This window comes from Chionomys nivalis, chromosome 9 (assembly GCF_950005125.1).
Source record: "Chionomys nivalis chromosome 9, mChiNiv1.1, whole genome shotgun sequence".
NCBI lineage: Eukaryota > Metazoa > Chordata > Mammalia > Rodentia > Cricetidae > Chionomys > Chionomys nivalis.
Window position 1 is genome coordinate 47818846 of NC_080094.1, and position 24219 is coordinate 47843064.

General features: G+C 42.0%; 1 protein-coding gene across 1 annotated transcript in view; it reads right to left on the reverse strand.

The window, feature by feature from the left end:
* Nucleotides 1–23775, reverse strand: part of Ap4e1 (adaptor related protein complex 4 subunit epsilon 1) — a 59116-nt gene extending 35341 nt beyond the window's left edge. The window contains exons 1-8 of the mRNA XM_057781135.1: nucleotides 23618–23775; nucleotides 21251–21322; nucleotides 19403–19526; nucleotides 14984–15057; nucleotides 13597–13718; nucleotides 9280–9439; nucleotides 6609–6775; nucleotides 1253–1326 (exon numbers count right to left, since the gene is read on the reverse strand). Of these exons, the coding sequence (XP_057637118.1) occupies nucleotides 1253–1326; nucleotides 6609–6775; nucleotides 9280–9439; nucleotides 13597–13718; nucleotides 14984–15057; nucleotides 19403–19526; nucleotides 21251–21322; nucleotides 23618–23764 (940 nt within the window). The 5' untranslated portion in view covers nucleotides 23765–23775. The remainder of the gene's footprint in view (nucleotides 1–1252; nucleotides 1327–6608; nucleotides 6776–9279; nucleotides 9440–13596; nucleotides 13719–14983; nucleotides 15058–19402; nucleotides 19527–21250; nucleotides 21323–23617) is intronic.
* Nucleotides 23776–24219: the final 444 nt, after the last annotated feature.

Below are 24219 nucleotides of genomic sequence, written 5' to 3' on the forward strand. Positions count from 1 at the left end.
AAAAATCTGTACTTAGGCATAACTAAGTTGAAAACCAAATTGATTAATTTCTTGGGTAGCACAGGTCTCATGCACCCTAGGCTGACCTTGAATTTACCATAAAGTGCAGGATGACCCTGGCCCTTGAGGGTCCTTGTCCTCCCCTCCCACATGCTGGGATTACAGGCAGTGCTCATGCTCTACACGCAGACCCTCTGCCAACTGAGCTACAGCTTCGTTATTTGGCAGGTTTTTAAAATTATTTCCCCACCTAGAGTTCTCCAACACTACACAAATCTGAGTATACACTTCTAACTGAAAGAGCAGCCTCTATGCCAGTCCCCTCTTGGCAGTGGTTAAAATAAAAGGTGCGTCTGCAGGTTTCTAAGCTTAAAAATGTATCAGGACCAGAGAGATGGCTAATGGGCAAAGGCATTTGCCACAAAATCCTGGCAGCCTGAATCCAATTACTGGAGCACACAGAAAAGTAGACGGAGAGAAAACTGTGCCCTGATTCTACATGTAAACCTACACATATAGATCATAAATACACAGACCATTAATAATAATAAAGCATTATACTTTGTTTACTTTTCTATAACAATCTAAACCCTAACCTAAACACCAGGTATAAATTAAATTATAAAAAGGAATTTAAGCACATATTTAGAGGATGTCACGATTTCACAGCTGAAAAGAGAGCTCAGTTGGTAAAGCGCCTGTCAAGCAAGCATGAGGAACAAACATGAGGACCTCTGTTAGTTCCCTAGAACCAACAGAAAAGCCGGACATAGTGGCACATGCTTGCAGTCCCAGTGCTGGGGGGGGGGGGGCAGAGAGAAAAATACCTGGACCACGCTGGGCAGCCTCGCCTAATCAGCAAGCCCAGGTCCTAGTGCAAAGCCCTGTCTCAGGAAGTAAGATGAACAGCTCCAAGGAGCACCGCCAACACTGCTTCCCTGTCTCCACATTCCACATGTGGTTATCCACCCCCCATCTATAGTCACAGCGACACCCAACACTGCCCTCTGGCCTCCACACGAATGTGCACACACATGCAGGTGTACATACACATACTTGCATATCTATACTCACACATACAAAGCCACAATTTCAAATTACTATTATTTTCGGGGCTTACATTAACACAGAGAACCATCTTAGAATTAATGCATAAAATTTCATTGGACTGTATATTATTGTAAAGCAGACTTAGCTCCAATACTGAAAAGCACTACCAGCCATTAGGAAAACACGTTCATATTTTACCTACCATAAGTGACATTGTGATTTAACTCGGCTCTTCGTAAGGATTCATCAAGAACATCATACATTAATTCACTTGTCCTGTTTAAGAGATATTTTATTTGCAAGAGAATTATAGCATTCTAACCCAACAAAATAGATTTTCAAACTTCTCTCTCTTTAAAAATGAGGATCTACAGAAGACAAGTGAAAAAAATTTATTTTACAGTAAAGGTATACAAATTTCACATCAAAAGAACTCATTTGGTCTTTTCATGAGAAAAACTTCCTTCTTTACTAAAGTGACTAACTTAGCCAATGAGGACATACACAGAGGTCAGCCAATACTGCCCCAATCTGATCCTAGTTTACGAACCAGCTTCTTATTTGATCATGCATGCCCTCTTATAATTTTATTAATAACAAAATATTTCTGCTTTATGCTACAATGTTAATGTTTCACATATCCTTGGGCTGTGAAGATGGCCTTGCCATTAAAGACTAGGCTCACAACCAAAAAATATTCTACATATCCAGATTATTTCAGAAAATATCAACTTGTTTGTTGTGAGAAAAATATTCAAATTTTGGTCTTTTCCTTAAGAGTAACTAGGTTCCTTAGGAACAAATTTTTAATTTCCACCCTTTATTAAAAATAAACCACTTTCCAGGCAATGGTGGCACACTCAGGAGGCAGAGGCAGGAGGATCTCTATGAGTTCAAGGTCAGTCTGGTCTCCAAAGTGAGTCCCAGAACAGCCAGAGCTGTTACACAGAGAAACCCTGTCTCAAAAAACTAATAAATAAATAAATAAATAAATAAAATAATAAAATAAAAATAAACCATTTATGTTTTATGGCCTTTGACTATAGTGACAGTTAATTGGATTGAAGTAGATACTTTTAAAAATAAAACAACAATGTTTTTAAAACACAGCGTTTCTGCAGCCCTAGCACTCTGCCCCCAAGAGGCTAACACAAGAACTAATGCTTCTCAGCTGGTAATTTTCTCTAAAAAAAAAATAACAATAATAATTTATTTATTTATTTATTTTGTATACAATATTCTGTCTACATGTACACCTGCAGGCCAGAAGAGGGCACCAGACCTCATTACAGATGGTTGTGAGCCACCATGTGGTTGCTGGGAATTGAACTCAGGACCTTTGGAAGAGCAGGCAATGCTCTTAACCGCTGAGCCATCTCTCCAGCCCCTCAGCTGGTAACTTTTATATGCTTTAAAAATTAAAAAATAGAATGAAAACACGCTAAGCAACAACCAAGTTCACGCACAGCGGTCTTGCGGAAAATCGCATCACGACACAAACAACAAGAAGGAAAATGATCTGGAGCCGTGGGCAGCGGCCGTCTCCCTCAGCGATTTCCTCTTCTTTCAGAGACACAGTTAGAAAAGACAACTGGAAGTTGATGTGCTTTCATTTTGTCTAGACAGTAAAAATATTCATTGAGAATCCAGGATGACACTCTAAAATTTACTTGTTATTTTATTGTGTATTTCTTCCGCTATAGCAGGAATCCCTCTACAAAATTCAACAATACTGCCCCTAGATTATAGTATAGTTTCTCAATTTTACAAGCCAAGGTCTTGTCAAAGAGGCAAAAACCTCATAAAAATGGAAACAATTATGGACAAGGTTGAGCTAAATATTAATAACCTGAGTTATACAATGCTAGAAAACACAAGAAACTATTCAAATAATAGATATAAAACACTTTCCTAAGAAAAATTTTAAATTAAATACTTTATAATCATGTTAGGAAGTAACATTTTTACTTCACTGCATTGAGCTAATAATAGTATTGTATGAATTATATTTAAAAAATCATTTTTATTTTATGTGTATAGGTGTTTATATTTCTTGTATGTCTGTGTTCCATGTGCATGCCTGTTGCCTATGGAGGCCAGAAGAGGGTGCTGGAGTTACAGATGGCTGTGAGCTGCCACAAGGGTAACTGAATTCGAGGCTTCTGGAAGAGCAACAAGTGTTCTTAACCTGTAAGCAATCTCTTCAGTCCCATGAACTCTAAGATTTATTAACATAGAATGTCATTATAGTTGGTTCAAAAGAGAAAATGAATATTCTAATTTTCCACAGCACAGGAGTTAGACTCTATAAATTTGTTTAACTGAGCCTAGCTACCATTTGGCTGAACTATCTGAAGTAAAGAGTGTCTTACTCATCTTTTTTATTTTGTTTTTTTTTGTTTGTTTGTTTGTTTTTTTTTTTTTTTTGGTTTTTCGAGACAGGGTTTCTCTGTAGTGTTTTGTTTTTTTTAAGACAGGGTTTCTCTGAGTAGCCCTGGTTGTCCTGGAACTTGCTCTGAAGAGTAGGCTAGCCTTGAACCCACAGAGATCTACCTGCCTTTGGCAAGTGCTGGGATCATAGGTGTGTGCCACCACTGCCTGGCTCTTATTCATCTTTGCATATACTCTCCAAATTCATCCACAAAGAAGGTAATGACAACAAAATTAGTACATAAATTTGCTAAGCGTTCCTGAAGTTAATCCTGACACCACATTAAGCCCTTTTCTAGACCAGTAAGGTATATATAATATAATACCACGAAATTACTGATTTTCAGGCAGAATTACAATAACCTTGAACTAGAGCTCCATGGTATAATAGGGCAGAATTCTATAAGCTCGGTTAGAACCAACAAACAAACAAAATAAATGAAAAAAAAAAAAGAACCTGCCTGAGGGTAAACTGAAGAGGTCTGGACTAATGTTGACTGTACCACAAGGTTATTAGCGATCACTCTTATGCAGATCTGCAATGAGAAGGAGTCAGCCAGCAAGTGGTACTCCTCCATGACCGCTGCATCAGCTTCTGCTTCCGGGTTCCTGACCTGTGTGAGTGAGTTCCTACGCTCGCTGCTTTTGATGATGAACTGCTATATGGAACTGTGAACAAAACAAACCCTTTCCCCCACAAGTTGCTTTTGCTCACAGTGTTTCATCACAGCAATAGAAACCCTAACTATGACATGTACAATTCTTGGAACTTAAAAAAAGTCTATTTCAAAAAGTATGACAAAATTTGTACCCCCACACACACCTCTATCTCCAAGTGGATCAAGACTTGGCAAAGGATAGCTATAGGTCTGAGACAATCAGACAGCTGCTGTTTGTTTAGTTTTATTTTCAGTATTAAGAAATTAGGGTTTGGGACTAGAGAGATGACTCAGTGGTTAAGCAAACTGCTCTTCTAGAGGACCCAGGTTCAACTCCCCACACCCACATAGTTGCTCACAACTACCTGTACCTCCAGTTCTAGGGGAACTTGACACCCTTTTCTGGCTCCCATGGCACTAGGCACACATATGGTGCACAGACATGCATGCAGGTAAAACATCCATACACATAAAAATTTAAAAAATAAAACAGAAACTACATTTTTATTGAAAGCCTAAAAGGACAACAAAATTAGCACAATAGACATGATGAGTAAGATGTGAAAATTCTCAGATCATATAGCATCCACTCCCAATGTGACCTTCCTAAGAAGTGTCCAATAGCCTCTCTAAAACAGAATTGGTGTCATCAGAAATGATCGAATGTGGCATCTTCTCTAATTCTTCTTAATACTTGTGTGTTTTACTTCTTTTGTGCTTGAAAACTAAATTCTCTTTGCTGTTGACATAAATTTTATTCTAAATTTCTACTATGGAAAAATTTAAAGATATACAAACATTACAAACCTAATAAAGAATAGTGTAAGCTGGGAGGTGGTGGCGCACGCCTTTAATCCCAGCACTAGGGAGGCATAGGCAGGTGGATCTCTGTGAGTTTGAGGCCAACCTTGGCTATAAAAGCTAACTCTAGGACAGGCTCCAAAGTTACAGAGAAACCCTGTCTCAAAAAAACAGAAGAAAAAAAAACGGAGTAGTGTAAACCCTTATTACCTCACTTACACAGTTGAGTCACGGCCAACTTTACATAATTCCTACACATAAAGATTATTTTTTAAGTAAATTCTAGATTAACATTTATTGCCTTAGGCATGAATGTTTCAAAATCAAATGCATTTATACAAGATAATCTAGATGATATAGATATAGATAGATAGATACACAGTTCCTTTGTAACATACACATATATATATGTACTGTCACAATTCTTTAATATTTTATGTCCAATTTATACTTGAATTATCAGTTACATCACAATTTCCTTGAAAATCAGGATCCAAATAAGACTTATTCCTTTTTATTTACATTTATTTACTAGTTTTGTGTGTATATATCCATGCGTGTGTACATGTGTGTGCTCACAGACTGTGGTCCTGTGTGTAGGTCAGAGAACACTGTAAAAGAGTCATCACGGGTTTCAGGCTTGGTGGGGAGCACCTTTACCTTCTCAACCATCTTACCAGCCCAGGACCCACACACTGTATTTAGCCATCTCTTCTAAAGTTCTCTAATCTGTATAGTCTCACTTCTTAGTTTTCTCTTCCATCTAATTGATGAAAATCGCGCCTACTATTATTTCTCTACAGTCTGTATCTTGTAGTTAGTTTAGCATCATCTCTCTCTGTGTTACCTATAAGATAGTAACTCTCAAGGCAGTCTGAATTTAGTTAAATTTCACACAGGTGCTTCCAAGAGACAATCTCTATATTTGCTAAAGCAGAAAATATTACACTTTGTTTTCCTTTTTGTGACTTCTGTTTTCATTAGCGCCTATTAATAAAAATGGGCTTTATCATGAAATTTTCATAGTATACATAATTTATTTTGGTCATATTCACTCCTATTCACGGCTGCAAATGTGAATAGTTTTTATGTGTTTATTTATTTATTTTTTTGGTTTTTTTTTTTTTCGAGACAGGGTTTCTCTGTAGCTTTGGAGCCTGTCCTGGAACTCCCTTTGTAGACCAGGCTGGCCTCGAACTCACAGAGATCCGCCTGCCTCTGCCTCCCGAGTGCTGGGATTAAAGGCGTGCGCCACCAACGCCCGGCGTTTTTATGTGTTTAAAAAAAAACAAAAGAAATGTACAGTCCATCTGAAATTTAGGCTTTAGTGTTTATAAAACCCTTTCCTGGAACATATTAAATGTGCTGTCTACGGTTGTTTAGCTCTATGACAACAGAGTGGAGCAGCTGCAGCAGACAGCACATGACTCACACGGGTGAAATAGCACCGTTCACCCTCTATGCTACCGATCAAGCAGCTATGCTCCACGAGGGAAAATGTGGGTAAGCTAGGAATGCCCCAGCTACCTGAAGGACTCTGCTCTTACACTGGTTTATTTGCCACCATAAGCCAGTATGTGCTAGGAATTTTGGTTTTTCACGAAACTTCTCCGTGAGCAAGCGCAGGCTATGACGACGTGTGGTCACGGTGTGACCTGGAGAGCCTACCTTTGATCGTCCTTTCCCAGCAGCCCCAGTATTCTCAAGAGCTGGATCTGTAACCACGGCGCCGGCACACTGTGGTAACTAAACTCAACTGGGAGCTTTCCTCCCACCACTTGCTTTAAAATCGTCACAAAACTCTCAGTCAGATCTTTATATCCAGAGGAATTTTCCTACGTAAAAAAAAAAAAAAAAATCTGTTAATGTCTTATCTTTCTTTTTTCTTTTTCCTTTTCTTGAGACAGGGTCTCTCATATAAGCCAGAGCTGACCTCAAATGTGCTCTGTGGCCAGCATTATTCTTTTATATCCATATATACACATGTATACATACATTTTATAATTTCATAGATCAATACTGTATTTACATCGTGTTCATTCCTCCCTCTTACCCTACCAATCCTCTCATGTCCCTCTTCCACTCTCTCTCAAATTCATGACCTCTTTTTAATTATTATTCTCTCTCTCACAGACACACACACAACCTGCTGAGTCCACTGAGTGTTGCTCATATGTATATGCATTTAAGATAACCACCTGGTATTAGATAGCTTATCAGGGGCTCATCCCTGGAGAAGACCGACTCTCCCATCCATAATGGGGTGTCACCTGGTATCATTGTTCAGGCTTTGTTTAGGTGACCACATTGTTGGGATCATGTGTGCAGCTCCCTCTCACATTACAGAAGATACTATCTCACAGCAGATACCCTGGCCTTCTGGATTTTACAATCTTTCCATCCTTCTCCAGGGTGTAGGAGTTGTGTTGTAGATATAACTATTGCAGTTGGGCACCTCACAGTCAGTTGTCCTCTAAAGCTGGACCAATGTGGATTGGAACTCCCGATCTTTCTTGCATACAATTCATATTATTAGCAATTTACAAAAGTTACATTTAGAAGTAAATAGCAGCATAAAATATATTTATGTGTGTGAGTATAGTAGATATCTGCACATGTGTGTATAAGAGTGTGTGCCTATGCACATGCAGAGTCCAGAGGAGGATTCTGGGACTCCTGCTCTATCACCCTTTGCCTTATTCCCTTGAGGCAGGGTTTCTCACTGCACCTAGAATAAGACTGTCAGCCAGGAGGCCCTAGACCCCTTTTGTCTCTGCCTCCCTCAGCACTAGGGCTACAGGCACACACACATGGATCACAGCACTAGGACGACAGGCACACACACATGGATCACAGCACTAGGACGACAGGCACACACACATGGATCACAGCACTAGGACTACAGGCACACACATGGATCACAGCACTAGGACTACAGGCACACACACACATGGATCACAGCACCAGGACGACAGGCGCACACACATGGATCACAGCACTAGGACTACAGGCACACACACATGGATCACGACACTAGGACTACAGGCACACACACACATGGATCACAGCACTAGGACGACAGGCACACACACATGGATCACAGCACTAGGACTACAGGCACACACATGGATCACAGCACTAGGACTACAGGCACACACATGGATCACAGCACTAGGACTACAGGCACACACACACATGGATCACAGCACTAGGACTACAGGCGCACACACACATGGATCACAGCACCAGGACGACAGGCACACACACATGGATCACAGCACTAGGACTACAGGCACACACATGGATCACAGCACTAGGACGACAGGCACACACACACATGGATCACAGCACCAGGACTACAGGCACACATGGATCACAGCACTAGGACTACAGGCACACACACACATGGATCACAGCACTAGGACTACAGGCACACACACATGGATCACAGCACTAGGACTACAGGCACACACACATGGATCACAGCACTAGGACTACAGGCACACACACATGGATCACAGCACTAGGACGACAGGCACACATGGATTACGACAGGCACACATGGATTACAGCACTAGGACTACAGGCACACACACATGGATCACAGCACCAGGACTACAGGCACACACACATGGATCACAGCACCAGGACTACAGGCACACACACATGGATCACGACACTAGGACTACAGGCGCACACACACATGGATCACAGCACCAGGACTACAGGCGCACACACACATGGATCACAGCACCAGGACCACAGGCGCACACACATGGATCACAGCACTAAGACTACAGGCACACACACATGGATCACGACACTAGGACGACAGGCACACACACATGGATCACAGCATTAGGACTACAGGCACACATGGATCACAGCACTAGGACTACAGGCACACACACGGATCACAGCACTAAGACTACAGGCACACACGGATCACAGCACTAAGACTACAGGCACACACACGGATCACAGCACTAAGACTACAGGCATATAACGATCACAGCACTAAGACTACAGGCACACATGGATCACAGCACTAGGACTACAGGCACACACGGATCACAGCACTAAGACTACAGGCATATAACGATCACGGCACCAGGACTACAGGCACACATGGATGGCCATGCCCAGCTTTTACATGTGTGCTAGGATCTGGTCTCAGACCCTCCTTTGTGCACAAGCATTCTTACCCATGGGCCAACTCTCTAGCCTGATAATGGTATAAAGTATTAATCATTTTATTGAAATATCTGCATTTTCTTCAAATTCCACAGTGATAGTTACAATGGTAACGACTGAGCACATGCTGAAATTACCAACTTACCTTAATCATCCTAAGGTATATATGCAAAGAGGCAGCCATGACACCAACATCTCTGTCACAAAGTGCTTTCCGAAATTTAGTATGGATATGTTGTACTTGATTAGGTGCAATGACATAAAATTTGTATAATGCCAGAACTGCTTTTCTTCGTATAATCTCCCTAAGGGTAAAAAACGAAATATAAACAGGCAACCTGGGCTACCAAGTTAATTATTTATTCTAATTCAGCAAAGTATGAAAAAGACAAAAATCTTACTTCTTTATAAAGAAGACCCCCTTCTGGGGGGAGGGAAGTCTATATGTGGATACATATTCGTGTGTGTGTGTGTGTGTAGAGGCCAGGTTGTTATCAGTTACCTTCCTCTATCGCTCTCTTCCTTTTTTGACAGGGTCACATATGTACTTAATCTGGAGCTTCCTGATTCAGTTTCCCTGGACTGGCAGCCACAAAGCCCAGGGACCCCATCTCTCCCTTTCCAGCATTTTATTCCAGGTGCATGCTGATAGGCCTGGCTTTTATGGAGACGCTAGGGACCCAAACACGGGGCTTCATGATTACATCCCAAACAAACTGGCAACTGAGCCCTCTCCTGAGCCCTTTAAAGTTACTGTTTCATGAGAGAGGGTCGCACTACATAGCTCAGGCTGGTCTCCAACTCATGACCTTCCTGCCTCTGCCTCCAAAGAGGGCAAATACAGATGTGAACCGCTACACCTGAAAGACACTTTAACAGCCTATCAGTTTAAAACAGCCCTAGTTGTAGAGCTCACTAACACGCACAGATTAAATAAGACAAATAAATTTTATAATTCCTTGATTCTGTTTTTGATTCATTAGGGTAAAAAATTGTTTTCTATAATAGGCAAATATACTCCAAATATTGCAGGGATAGGGAGGCACAGAGGGCACATGGATTTAAAAAAATGCTACTCTTCTTCCTGGGATTCGTCTTAAAAACCTGGTGACAATAGGTTGAGTATAAGTCAGCATCACAGTCACCTGTAGCAGGTTATGTCTAGTGAACATGCAGCAAAAATGAAACAGTTTTTCATTTTTGAATGAAAAACTATATCCTCATTTTTTTGTTTCTTTGGTTGGCTTTGATTTTGTGTTTTGTTGTTGTGTTTCAGTGCTGGGGACTGACCTTAGAGAATCATACACACCAGACAAAAGACCCAAGTTCAAATCCCAGCACCTGTAACTCCAGCTCCAGGGACATCTGATGCCTCTGAGCTCTGTGGACACTTGTAATCACATGCATATACACACATAGGACACACATGAATACACATAATTTTAAATTAGAAAAAGGAACAAATACAAATATATTGAGAGCTTAACAATATGTCCATTTATGACAACAACTCTAATACATTCTCCCATACAGCCATGGACTCCTGAGACAGGAGCTTATGACGAGGTTCACAGTGCCCCTTATTATAGGAAGGCCTTCTCAAGGGTTATAGAAATCTACAGCTTTGTAAGCTGATTAAAATACATAGTTTAAAAGAAAGGGTTTGAACTGAGGTAACCTGTAGCAGTAGGCAACACCTTTCCCAGAAAACATGGGCCATTAGGTAAGATATTGATCAGGAAGATCCCAAAGGCCCCCAAACAACACAGGCCATTACCATTGCTCTTGGTTGCCTACCGTAATTACACTGTAGAGCCTTGCTGACGAAGGCCCCACACATTTTGGTCACAGGCACTCGTCTGTGCTGCTGCGCCCAGCATTTTGCCTGGAGCTGGACTCAGGTCCTCACACTTGCACACCATGTACTTTACCAACCAAGCAACCACCTCAGCTCCCCATTCCACACATGCTTGATAAAAACATTTTTACATACAGGGTTGTTAGAGATTTGGGCTTTTTTTAATTAATTAATTATGTATAAAATATTCTGTCTGTGTGTATGCCTGCAGGCTAGAAGAGGGCACCAGATCTCATTATAGATGGTTGTGAGTCATCATGTGGTTGCTGGGAATTGAACTCAGGACCTTTGGAAGAGCAGGCAATGCTCTTAACCACTGAGTCATCTCTCCAGGCCCCAAGATTTGGGTTTTTACCCCTCTTATATATCATTTATTTCATCTGTTTTAAGAAGTATATTTAACATTTTAACATAATGTCACATTGTGTTCCTAGGTATACAAACGGTAAACTTGCAAGCTGGGAATGACCTGGAAGCTTTCTCCATGATGGTTAGCTTTCATAGCTGTTAGAGTTGCTTTGGATGTCCACTTGCCACAAATCAGAGTCATCTGAGTATAGAGCCTCATCTAAGGAGTGTCCTGATTGCCTGGACTCCAGTGGAAAAGCCCACCGCAATTCTGGGCTGCACCTTCAGGTCACAACCCAGATCAAAAGGAAAAGTCATCCCACCTTTTTCTGGCTTGGCCTCCCTCCTGCCGCAGAGGTAACTACTCTGTTATGCTGTTGCTGTAGATGAGGATTCCCTTGCTGACAGCACAACCAGCATTTCCCAACTTTCATCGTCAACTAGGGGTATCCAGGAACCTTCTGGGCTTCCAGTGCCAGACTGGGACTGCTGAGGCACCTCGCCTTTAGAAGTGAAAAACTATGGGTTATGTTTTCCTTGTTGTGTCCCAAGTCCATCCTCTCTTATGAAAGACAGCCACAGTGCGACTATTCTGACTGATGAAGCAATTACCAAGTTCTCAATTTTCAGGTGTGATTCTGCTATTGTTGCTATTTTAAAGCTGACTTCTTAAATTCTTTAATAATAATAATAATTTTACACTATACCTGTAGATACACACACATATGTGTACACACACACACACACACGTTGGAGAGTTGCCTCGGTGGTTAAGAGCATGTGCTGATTTTTGTTTTGTTTAGTTTTTTTGTTTGTTTGTTTTGTTTTTTGACAGAAGGCTTCTCTGTGTAACAGCCCTGGTTGTCCTAGAACTTGCTTTGTAGACTAGGCTGGCCTGGCACTCACAGAGATTCACCTGCCTCTGCCTCCTGAGTGCTGGGGTCAAAAGTGTACGCCACCACCATGTCCGGCACATGTGCTGCTGTTAACCTCTTCTTGGGGACCCAAATACAATTCTCAGCACCCACAGCAGGCAGCTCACAACTACCTGTGACTCCAGCTCCAGGAGATTTAATGCCTTTGGCCTCTGTTGGCACCTGCACTCACATGCACATATCCACACCAGACACATACATACATATACATAATTAAAATAATAAGAAATCTTTAAAATATATACATGTGTATGTACAGTATATTTATGTACATGTGTGTATATGCACACACACCACTGGTTCTGTTCCTTAGAGAACTCTAATACAATAGTGCTGGAAAGTGTCATGCAGGTCACTGGGGGAGAAAAGTCACCAATGGTCTTCCATAGAGGTAGACCCTATATGCAATAACACTGACCTGCCAAGCAAGATGTGCCGTTGCACTAGTGACATGACTAATAAGGGAGTGACCAGCCACTCTCTAATTGGATATGAGGCTGCTCCATGGGAGAGAATTCATGCCCAGTACTATAAACCTGAACGAAAGTCTATGTTTGGGGGTCATAGGCCTATGAGAAAGCCTACCACTATGACTTTCCTAAATGGACACATTGTCAAACTGCCTACTAAATATTATGTTTAGATCAAGAAATTAGTGCATTTCTCAATCTCAGTCAGAAAAACTTCTTTTTGCAACGGGGCAGCAGTTAATGCAGAGACTTGTAACAGGTCAAAGTGCTGAGAAAAGTCACTAATGAGTGCTCAGCCCTAAACAGGACACCTACACCACCAACACCATCCCTCAAAGGCTCAGGGGACATCTTGGAAAACGGGGAGGAAAGAACATAAGAGCTGGTGGACGCGGAGGGGTACCGAGAAATACTGTCCTCAGGATCTCACTGCAGCTCTGGTCACCTACAGAAAACCTGCACCAAATGAACCAGTTAACCTCCCAGCATGAACAGTAGAGACGCTCAAAAGGTTCCAGCCTTAGTTGAGAACCTACTGGCAGCTGGCGACTGCTGGGGACATGGCCACTGCTAGGTTGCTTATGTTCTGGTGGATGGTTCAACACCCATGCATGTATGAGCAGCACTAACTGGACTCGGTTGGCTGCTGTTATTGTCAGTATTATTAGAAGGAGGGGGAAAAGGACATAAAGGTGAAGAGGTTGTGTTGGGAGGGCTTGGGGAATTAGAAGTGGATATGATCAAGATACATTGTACAGATGTATGGAATTGTGAAAAAATAAATAAAATATACACTTAGGTAAATTTTTGTTTTGAAAAAAAAGTAAACTATGTCAAAATAATTTACTTACTTAGAATGTTGAAGTTTGTCTTCTATTAATGGGAGAACAGCTGGAATCATTTCTCGAGGGAAAATCTGGCTGACAACAGTAAGGGCCATACATACTTCTACCAGGTTAGTGCTCTGCAGGTCCTGCCATAAGCACGAAAGAAGACAGTCTGCACAAACCAAACACCACAACAATCCTGCTTGCTTAGTAATCTCCCCTCTTTATAAGCAATTTATACATTCACACTTGCCTCAGAACCTACAAAATACCCCCCCACACACACACACAGATTTCATTTTCCGTAATAGTCAAAGGCAGCTGACTGGCTACAGGCCAGAAGTCTCCTTTGTTATAGCCCTCTAATTTTTCCAAATTAATAAAGCAACTTCACAAACTTTTCTAGTTAACATAAATGGGGCTTTAGAATTTATACAATAAAAAGTATATGCTTATACATACTCACACACACACAAAATGGCAGGAATTAATAGACACCTTATAATAATAACTACGCATACTAACTGCTTCATTTCAACAATTAAAAAAACACAAATACCATACTGTATGTGTGCTCCACCATGCCTGGCAGTTTGCAAGTGTTTTATTAAGAATTTGGTATCAATTGGGAGGTGGTGGGGCACACCTTTAATCCCCAGCACTTGGGAGGCAGAGGCAGGCAGATCAGTGAGTTTGAGGCCAGTCTGAGATACAGGAGATCCTGTTTCAGAAAGGGGAGGGGGAATGGAAAGGTCTTACACACGGATACATGTGCGCACACGCGCGCGCGCACACACACACAGAGAAAAATAAAACAGAGCTGGAATGTAGTTCTGTTGGTAGAGTGTGTTTAGCATGCACAAAGCCCATGTCATAAACCAGATGTAATGTGGATGCTGCAATCTCAGGAGGGGTGGATCCAGGAGGATCAGAAGTACAAGGTCAAAAATAAATAGCTAGGCATGAGGGGCACACCTTTAATCCCAGCCCTTGGTAGGCAGAAGCAGGCACATCTCTGTGAGTTTGGCACCAGCCTGGTCTACATAGTGAGTTCCAAACCAACCAGAATCTAACAAAATAAACAAAAACCCCTTGTAGATGCTGAAGAAGTGGCTCAATGGTAGTTCCTGCAGAGGACTGGAGTTTAAATCTCAGTGTCTGTGCCAGGCATCTCACAACTGCCTGGAACTCTTGCTTCAAGGGATCTGATGCCCCCTTCTGACCCCCACAGGCCTCTTCCCTTACATCCACATATAATTTACAAAAATAAGCCTTTAAAAGGTATCTTTCTAAGACAATTCCACAAGTAAACCTACACTTTCAAATTATTTAAGTAACTATGACTACAGAGAAATGTCATATGAGAGCAGAAATGAGATCATATTAACCAGCATACAATATGATACGGTACCTTTACCACTGTATTGACAAGGAGAAGCAAAAGCTCATGACTTTCATGTAGAAATAAAGAAACAGCCAAATAACCTATTAAAAAATGAAGAAAAAGTTTTCATTACCAAGTATCCCCCCAAATTCCTTTCCTAGTAAGTTAAAGCCCATAAATAAATCCAAGTGTGAAGCATATCAGTTACAGGTAATATAAAAACAAAGTGTAAATTCAGGGTTAACAAACTTCTCTAGGATGATTTCAGGTGTCCTTCATCCTGCACATTCAGAATCACAGATTCTACAAGATAAATACCAAATTAAAGCCCCGTGAATGTCAGAGTTCTAGTGAAAATCTCCACATGATCAATCAAAATAGTCTCTCTTAGAGCCAAACACAATTATTCAAAAACCTAGTTATTAAGTTAGCATCAAGTCACTGATGATTTATTATCTATAATCCTGTTACTCATACCTTACTTTCTCAATCTGAAGACAGTGTTGAGTAACAGTTCACTGGCTGCCACACTAGATGGACTCACTGTCCAATGAGCACTCTGTTTCAAAACTGTTTTAGGGCAGAGGAATGAATGCACTGACATCATGACAAACGCGATGAACATGGGACCCATGCACTTGACGGAGTTTCTGACGACTTTTCATACAGGCAATGATATTTATTAGTTACTATGTGTCAGTAACTACAAGCTTTGCCTCGTTTAATTCTCCAAACAACCCTATGATGTAAGTAGGATTACTATGCCAGTATAGAGATGAAGTCAAAAGAGAGGCTAACATCCAAAGTCTCTAGCTATGATATGGAAGAACCAGGACTCAGATGCAGACAGAGTCAGTCCCCATGTACCTACCTCTCATCCTCAGTCTTCTTCCTCTTTCAGTCCTTTCATTAGAGATACTAATGTTAGCTATCCTTACTGTTACCTAGAAAGTATGTGTCCTTGTCCACTGTACAACAGAAATCATTCAGCAACTTCTAGTCCCAAAACCACAAAGGAGCAGCACACCCAACTCTAAGTTTTCAATACAGAGGAAAAAAGCTATTACTCCCCCAAAGGGAGGAAAAAGCTGACTAGGCCAGGCAGCACCCACAGCAGAAGCTACGCCTTCTTCAGGTAAGGTATCACCCTCACCCAAGTCACCAAGACCAAAGTCAATAAACTAGTTCAAAGGTCATATTAAAGAAACCTTAATTCGCTGGGCAGTGGTGGGGCCTTTAATCCCAGCACTCTGGAGGCAGATCTCTGTTTGTTCAAGGCCAGCCTGGTCTAAGTAGTGAGATTGTGTCTCAAAACAAACAAACAAATAAAAAGAGCAAAAGAAGAGTTTGTTTGGGCTCCCAATCTGAGGACTAGCCATCACGGTAGAGCAGACACAGTGGAAGCAGCTGATTACACCGTATCATAGGCAAGAAGCAGAATCCCAGCACTCGGGAGGCAGAGGCAGGCGGATCTCTGTGAGTTCGAGGCCAGCCTGGTCTACAAAGGGAGTTCCAGGCAGGCTCCAAAGCTACAGAGAAACCCTGTCTCAAAAAACCAAAAAAAAAAAAAAAAAAAAAAAAAATTGGAAATAAAAAATGAATGTTAAGTATAAAAACTAAAATGTAGCAAAAGCTATTCAAAGTAATCACACCACCTATTCTGGTTAGTCTTTTTGTCAACTTGAAAGAGGACCCTCAACTAAGAAAATGACTCTATCAGACTGGCCTGTAACCAAGTCTATGGGGGCATTTTGTTAATTAATAATTGATGTGGAGGGGCCCAGCCCACTGGGGCGGTGCCACCTCTGGGCAGGTGCTATAAAAAAAGAGGGTAAGCATGCCATGGAGGAGCAAGCCAGTAAGCAGAATCCTGCATGTTCTCTGCTTTAGCTTCTGCCCTGAGCTCCTGTCCTGACTTCCCTCAGTGACAGACTATGGCCTGGGAGCTGTAACCTGAAACACGCCCTTTCCTCCCCAAATTGCTTTTGGTTAGTGTGGTGGCTAATCTTGTTGTCAATCTAATGACATCTGGACTCAACTAAAACCCAAGTAGCAGGGCACTTCTGTGAAGGATTCCCTGGGTTGGGACATTTTAGGTGAGAAGACCCACCCTAAATCTGGGCTATTATCTCCTGGCTCTTTGCCTGCGTGCCCCCACTCTCACTAGCAAGTCCATCAATCCTGTCCTTAAGGCATTACTTTGATAATACAGATTCCAGCACAGACTGAAGATTGGCTGAGACATCCAGCTTTGTGGGCTGAGCAACTGTCAGATCCTTGGCCTTCCTGTCAGGAGTCAGACCATAGCCTGAAAGTCACTCCAATAAATCCCACATATAAATATCCATCCTCTAAAGAACACCTTAGTTGGTGTAGCAAGTGATTTACCACAGCAGTAAAAAACAAATTGAGATACCACCAATTATCCATACTTTTTTTCTTTTTTTGTTTTTGCTTTTTTTGTTTGTTTGTTTGTTTTAATTTGTTTTGTTTTTTTTGAGACAAGGTCTCTCTATGTAGCCCTGGCTGGCCTGGGACTCACTACTTAGATAAGGCTGGCCTTAAAACTCTGAGATCTGCCTGCCTCTGCCTCCCAAAAGCTGGGATTAAATATATGTGCCATCACCACCAGCCCCAGTATTTTCTATTATTTGTTGTTTTTAAGAATCCTGCCTATGCCAACACAGTAGTCAGCCAGGTAACAAGTGAGTAGGCTGAAGTCCTGTAGTAGGAGGCCACTTGTTTGTTCCCAGCTGCTCAGACCTGAAATGACCACACAGAACTGTATTAATTAAATCACTGCTTGACACATTAGCTCTAACTTCTTACTGGCTAACTCTTACATCTTAATTTAACCCATTTCTATTAATCTGTGTATCACCATGTGGCTTTAGCTTACTGGGTAAAATTCCATCTGGCGTCTGTCTGTGACAGGGCTACATGGCTTCTCCTAACTCCACCTTCTTTCTCCCAGCATTCAGTTTGGCTCCCCCGCCCCACCTAGTTCTACTCTGTCCTATCAACAGGCCAAGGCAGTTTCTTTTTTTCTTTTTTTTTTTCAAGACAGGGTTTCTCTGTAGCTTTGGTGTCTGTCCCGGAACTAGCTCTTGTAGACCAGGCTGGCCTCGATCTCCCAGAGATCCACCTGCCTCTGCCTCCCGAGTGCTGGGATTAAAGTGTGTGCCACCACCGCCCAGCAGCAGTTTCTTTATTAATCAATGGTATTCACAGAATAAAAGGGCGAACCCACATCAAAGTTTTAAACATCAATGAACATGAAAAAGAAAAGTTTCAGACATATGAAAACTCTCAGGGGGCTGGGAATCTAGAAAGCACAAAATCTTAGGTTCACATAGCCAGGAGTGGTGGTATAATCCCAGACCCATGGCTCTATGATAAATAAGGCCAGTCTGAACCATATCAGACTAGCTCAAAAAACCAAAAAACAAACAAACAAACAAAAAAACAACAAACAACAAAAGGAACCCCCCCACTACACAGAATTTTCAAGGCACAGCTTGATACCTAAGCACAGTGGCCACAGGAACAACTCTGTCAGGAAATAAAATGCTTGCAGAACCAGTCTGAGATACACAGAAGAGCTTTCTGAAGACAATGAAAGCCTACTGGAATTAAATCCCAGAGTTATAGAAGCTTTGAAAGAAATCAATTTTAAAGTAAGTTACTAATAAAAACTTCTTTATCGGGATTATAAGAAGTTTGAATTAGTCTGAAAGCCAAAACATTAATCTATAGTAAGAAAAGCCACATATCACCATGAGGGACCAGATGGAGGGACTCATCATTAAATTAATGGGATTAGACAGGCTTCTTAAAGCATGAGTTACTGGGGGCTGGAGAGATGGCTCAGTGGTTAAGAGCATTGCCTGCTTGTCCAAAGGTTCTGAGTTCAATTCCCAGCAACCACATGGTGGCTCACAACCATCTGTCTGGTGCCCTCTTCTGGCCTGCAGACATACATACAGATAGATTATTGTATACATAATAAATAAATAAATATTTTAAAAAAAAAAAGAAAAAAAGAAAAAAAAGCATGAGTTACTAAAGAACAATTTACATACAAGAAAGTCACCTCTTTTATATGTAGTTTAATGGGTTTTATAAATGTATGTAGCATCTCATTATCCCATGATCAAGCACCTTTTAATCATCCCTATAACTCCAAAATGACTCATATCCAATTTTACGTATAGACTTTGTGTTCTAAAGGGCTAGCGTTGGAAATCTGAGCTGGGATATAGCTCAGTGGGAGAGAACTTGCCTATGCATGTGAGGGTCTACAGGACTACAAAAAAACCCGAGGACTATAAAAAAGAAAAATATATAATGCAATGCTCTAAAAACATAACATATACCAGCCATCATTTTGAAGTGGTTAACACCTTAGAGAAGCAGTAAGAACAGAAGTCTTAAACATTTACATACCCACTCTTTTTTCCAAGAGGTTTCCTTGTTGGGCCAACTTGATTGCATGTATATATCCAAAGGAAGCATCATAGCCAAGCATTTCACAATATATAAGTCTCACCATACATTCCTTCATCATTTTCTGAAAAGCGAAACATCCCATCACTACGTAAAGAAATGAATGCCTTCATTTTTCTGTATGTCACACTCATTTAACAAGGGAGTCATTTATCCTGGTGATAAAGAATTGCCTAATATCAGAATATAGAAATAAAAGTTGCTTCTAACAATCACCAACACTACTAAGGTAAAAAAATTAGTTCAATATTTTATTGACAATGATACTATAAACTACCTGAAGCTAGTTCTAATTCTATGTGCCCAGAGAAGTTTCATTATAGGTATTCCGCAGACAAAATTTCATCCATGGTGATCATATTTGGCATTTAAAATCAACTTGAGCCAGGTGGTGGTGGCACACACTTTTACTCCCAGTACTCGAAAGGCCAAAGCAGGCGGATCTCAGAGTTTGAGGCCAACCTGGTCTACAGAGCATGTTTCAGGACAACCAGAGCTATACAGAGAAATCCTGTCTCAAAAAACCAAAGGGGGGAAAATCAATTTGAATATATTTTGTCAAATGAAAACAATCTAGAAAATTGATACAAGTTGGTAATATACTCTGGAATGGAAATAGTCTATTTTAAATATCAAACTGCAAGCCAGCTGTATTCCTTTCATCCTAGTACTCAGGAACTAGGTAGGAGGCTGAAGCAGGACTATGAGAGCCCAGGAGTTGGAGACAAGAATAAAGAACCATCTCGGGCTGGGCAGTGGTGGCTCACACCTTTAATTCCAGCACTCGCACTCAGGAGGCAGAGGAGGGTGGATCTCTGTGAGTTTGAGGCCAGCCTGGACTACAAGAGCTAGTTTCAGGACAGGCACCAAAGCTACAGAGAAACCCTGTCTCGAAAAACCAAAAAAACAAACAAAAAAACGAACAAAAAAAACCATCAAGAAATGGAGGGAAACTGGAGGGAAGCAATCAAACTGAACACAGGCTTCTCAGCATTATTATATTACAGCTATGTAATCACCTGCTGTATAAGAACTCTTTTTCTGGGGCTGGAGAGATGGCTCAGAGCTTAAGAGCATTGCCTGCTCTTCCAAAGGTTCTGAGTTCAGTTCCTAGCAACCACATGGTGGCTCACAACCATCTGTAATGGAGTCTGGTGCCCTCTTCTGGCCTGCAGCCATACACACAGACAGAATATTGTATAAATAATAAATAAACAGAATAGTGTATACATAATAAATAAATAAATAAATAAATAAAGAACTCTTTTTCTCTTTTTAAATGACTCTCAATACTGTGAACTGACAGGCATAATTTCATGAACCATTTGGCCATTACAAACTAAAATTCTTTTTTTTCCTGAGACGGGGTTTCTCTGTGTAGCCCTGGCTGTCCTGGAGTTCTGGAACTAGCTCTGTAGACCAGGCAGGTGTCAAACCTACAGACACAGGTAGTGGACAGAACCAACTCCTACACCTTGGTCTTCTCTCCACACACATCATGGCATGCACACATAAGCTCAGGCTTACATACATACACACACTAAAAGTTTCAAATGTAATAAATGTTAAGTAGCAATACACACTGCATAAATTTTGTGTTGAATTGATACAGTGTACCCTATAAAGATAGAGTTAGTACATGTCAATTAAAAGAACGGTAACAACAAGCACCCAGGTCCTAATCTGAAGATGTGCAAACATTAGATAGCCACTTAGTGAATACTGTTGGAAAGCATACTCTATGGACCCAGGCTTCAAGGGCAAGTGTGCCCAACTGTGCAAGCGTACCAGTGTTGTAGTCGGAGCGGAAACAGTTGCCTTCAGACTGCTCAGCTCTTGCTGGATCAATTTCTCTTCTTCCTGAAAAACAGAATTATAGCCATTTCAATTAAAATGAAGTATCATTCTATGAAAAGTTACATTTCCTGGCCCATAGGAACCTCCTTGGAAAGAATAATTATTTCCAGATTAACCTACTACTCCTCTCTATTTCATTCATTTGCTAGTAAAGATGGGCAGAATTTAAAAAAAAAATTCAAAATGAGGGTAGCAAGATGACTCAGTGGGTAAAGGTGCATGCTGCCAAGTCTGATGATCTGAGTTCGAGTTCAATCCCTGGAACTCACATGATGGGAAAAAAACTGACTCCTACAGACAAGTGCCCTATCATGACACACAATCCATTAAGCACTTAAACATTGGCCCAACTATTGGCTAATACAATGCTATCTTTTTTCCCCCCTGAGACAGGCAGGGTTTCTCCACGTAGCTGTTCTGGAACTAGCTCTAGCATAGACCAGGCTGTCCTTGAACTCACAGAGGTCGGCCTGCCTCTGCCCCCAGTGCTGGGATTAAAGGCGTGTGCGCCAACACCACCCAGCTAAACAACGTTATCTTTAAATCACACACCAAGTTAGGGCTGGAAAGACGGTGCAGCAGAGAAAACTGCACACTGCTCTTGCAAGTTTGGTTCCTAGTACCCACTCTGGTGGGTCACAACTGCCCAAACCTCCAGAGCCAGGGCATCAGACACTCACTTCTGGACTGAGGGCATCTGCACTCATGTACAATCACACAAACAAAAAACCCCAAAAAACTAAAAGCAAACTATCTAAAAACAAACAAACCCTACCACATCGGGTTGCCTGTGCAGGTTCCAACTGCAACCTAAGCCAAAATCCACAGTCTTGACGATTTCATTCGGGAGAAGGGGGTAAACGGCTCAGTGTGTAAATGCACTTGCTGCATGAGCCTGAGGATCAGAGTCTATCATAAAAAGCCTGATGTGGATCTGCAATCCCCACATTCCCACGGTGAGATCGGAGGTAGAGACGAACTCCCCCCACCCTCACTCCTCCCACTCCCCCGACCCTCACTCCTCCCACTCCCCCCCCCCAAGCTCCCTGGCTCGCCTGCTTGGAGCATAAAGCACAGAAGAAAACAAGAGAGATCTTATCTCAAACAAGGTGGAAAGTTAGGACCAACACCAGCTGTCCTGTGACCCCTACCATATAGTACATGAAACCTCACCAACACCACACAGTGCATACATATACACATTTTTAAGAATTTGCCCCCCCTTATACACACACACACAGTACATACATATACCTTTTTTTTTTAAAGATTTATTTATTTATTATGTATACAACATTCTGCGTGCATGTATGCCCCCACACCAGAGGAGGGCACCAGATCTCATTACAGATGGTTGTGAGCCACCATGTGGTTGCTGGGAATTGAATTCAGGTCCTCTGGAAGAGCAGCCAATGGTCTTAACCACTGAACCATCTCTCCAGCCCCACTTCCTTTTTTTTTTTTAATTGGCCTCTCTTACAAATTAGCAAAAGAAAATCATTAAGCTATGTTAAGTCCACCACTAATGACTGTGGGATGTGCAGCAGGCCCTGTCCAATACAGCACGGCTACACGCCAACTTACAATTAAAACAGGCACGTTTTACACCTTTGAAGGCATCTTGTCCTTCTTGCTCCTCTCTCCACTGACATTGAACTTACTTACACTTAGGTTAAGCCCAAAATGGATGACCAAATCTTTGGAAAGAAATGTATTTTATTATTTTCCTCATTATTTAACGCATAGCTGGGCTTGATAAATACCTGCTGAAGAAATTATGACACAATATTATGTTTTTAAGACATACACGCCTTAAGGCTTTGGATCAGTACCATACGCAATCCGTGGGAGTTTACTAATTCTATTGTAACTACTCGTCTTCAAAGCCCGTCTTTGCCCAAGCCGTTGGTCTAGCCTAAGAACCTCAAGCCCTGCAAAGACAGTAGCACTGTCAGGGTTGTCAGCTGCGGTATGTGATGCCTACAAGGAGGAACTAAATTAAAACTCAACAGGGAGGAAAGGGAAACTTCGTAGAAGACTACAGCCCGAGACTGAAATCGCACTGGCTCTTTGCACTCGACTGACAGCTCCTGTAATCCTCCAAGCACCCCACGAACTATACATCGGTTTGACGCTGAGAAGGCACGCGGAGGGTCGTCGGACCCCGAGACTAGACAGCCGGCCTCCCTGCGGTCGGTGCAGGCAGCAAACTCCAGCTTGGGGAGTCCGCCCGGGCGCGACCGACTAGCTGACCGGAGCCTCCGGCCCGGCCCACCCCACCCCGCCCTGCCGACCTACGTGCTTGGACGAGAGCGCAGTGACGCCGCGGATGAGGCCGCCCAGCCTGGAGAAGAAGGGAGCTCTGGAGGCCGCAGGCCCTCCCAGCTGGTTCTGCAGGAAGAGCCCCGGCAGCGCCGTGAGCGTCCTCTCCACCATGTCGCTCATCGCGGCCTCCCGTCACGGATCCTTCACGCCAAGCATCCCGGCCTCCGTAGTCACTTCCGGCGTTTTGAATAAGAAATCTTTATTCGCGCCTGGATGGTGCGAGCAAGATAAAGTTCCGAGAGAGACCGCCAGGGGACGCACGAGCCTACGAGGAAGAGCCGAGTCCTCCAGAGGCGGTGAAATGGGTGCTCTTGAATATTCTTGTATTTTTTAGATTCTCCCAAGTAGTAGGTTGATGAATTCATGCCATTCTCCTGCCTCAGCCTCCAGGTACTGGAATTACAGACCTCATCCACCATCTTCTTTATCGTGCTGTGAACACCTGAAACTTCGTCTGTGATAGGTGAAATTTTTTTTAAAAAATCTTTAACTTGTTCTTGTACCTATTCCTCAACAAAAGAAAAAGATTGCCCAACAGAGTAGTTCTGCAAAGATAAGTTTTAATTTATTGAAAA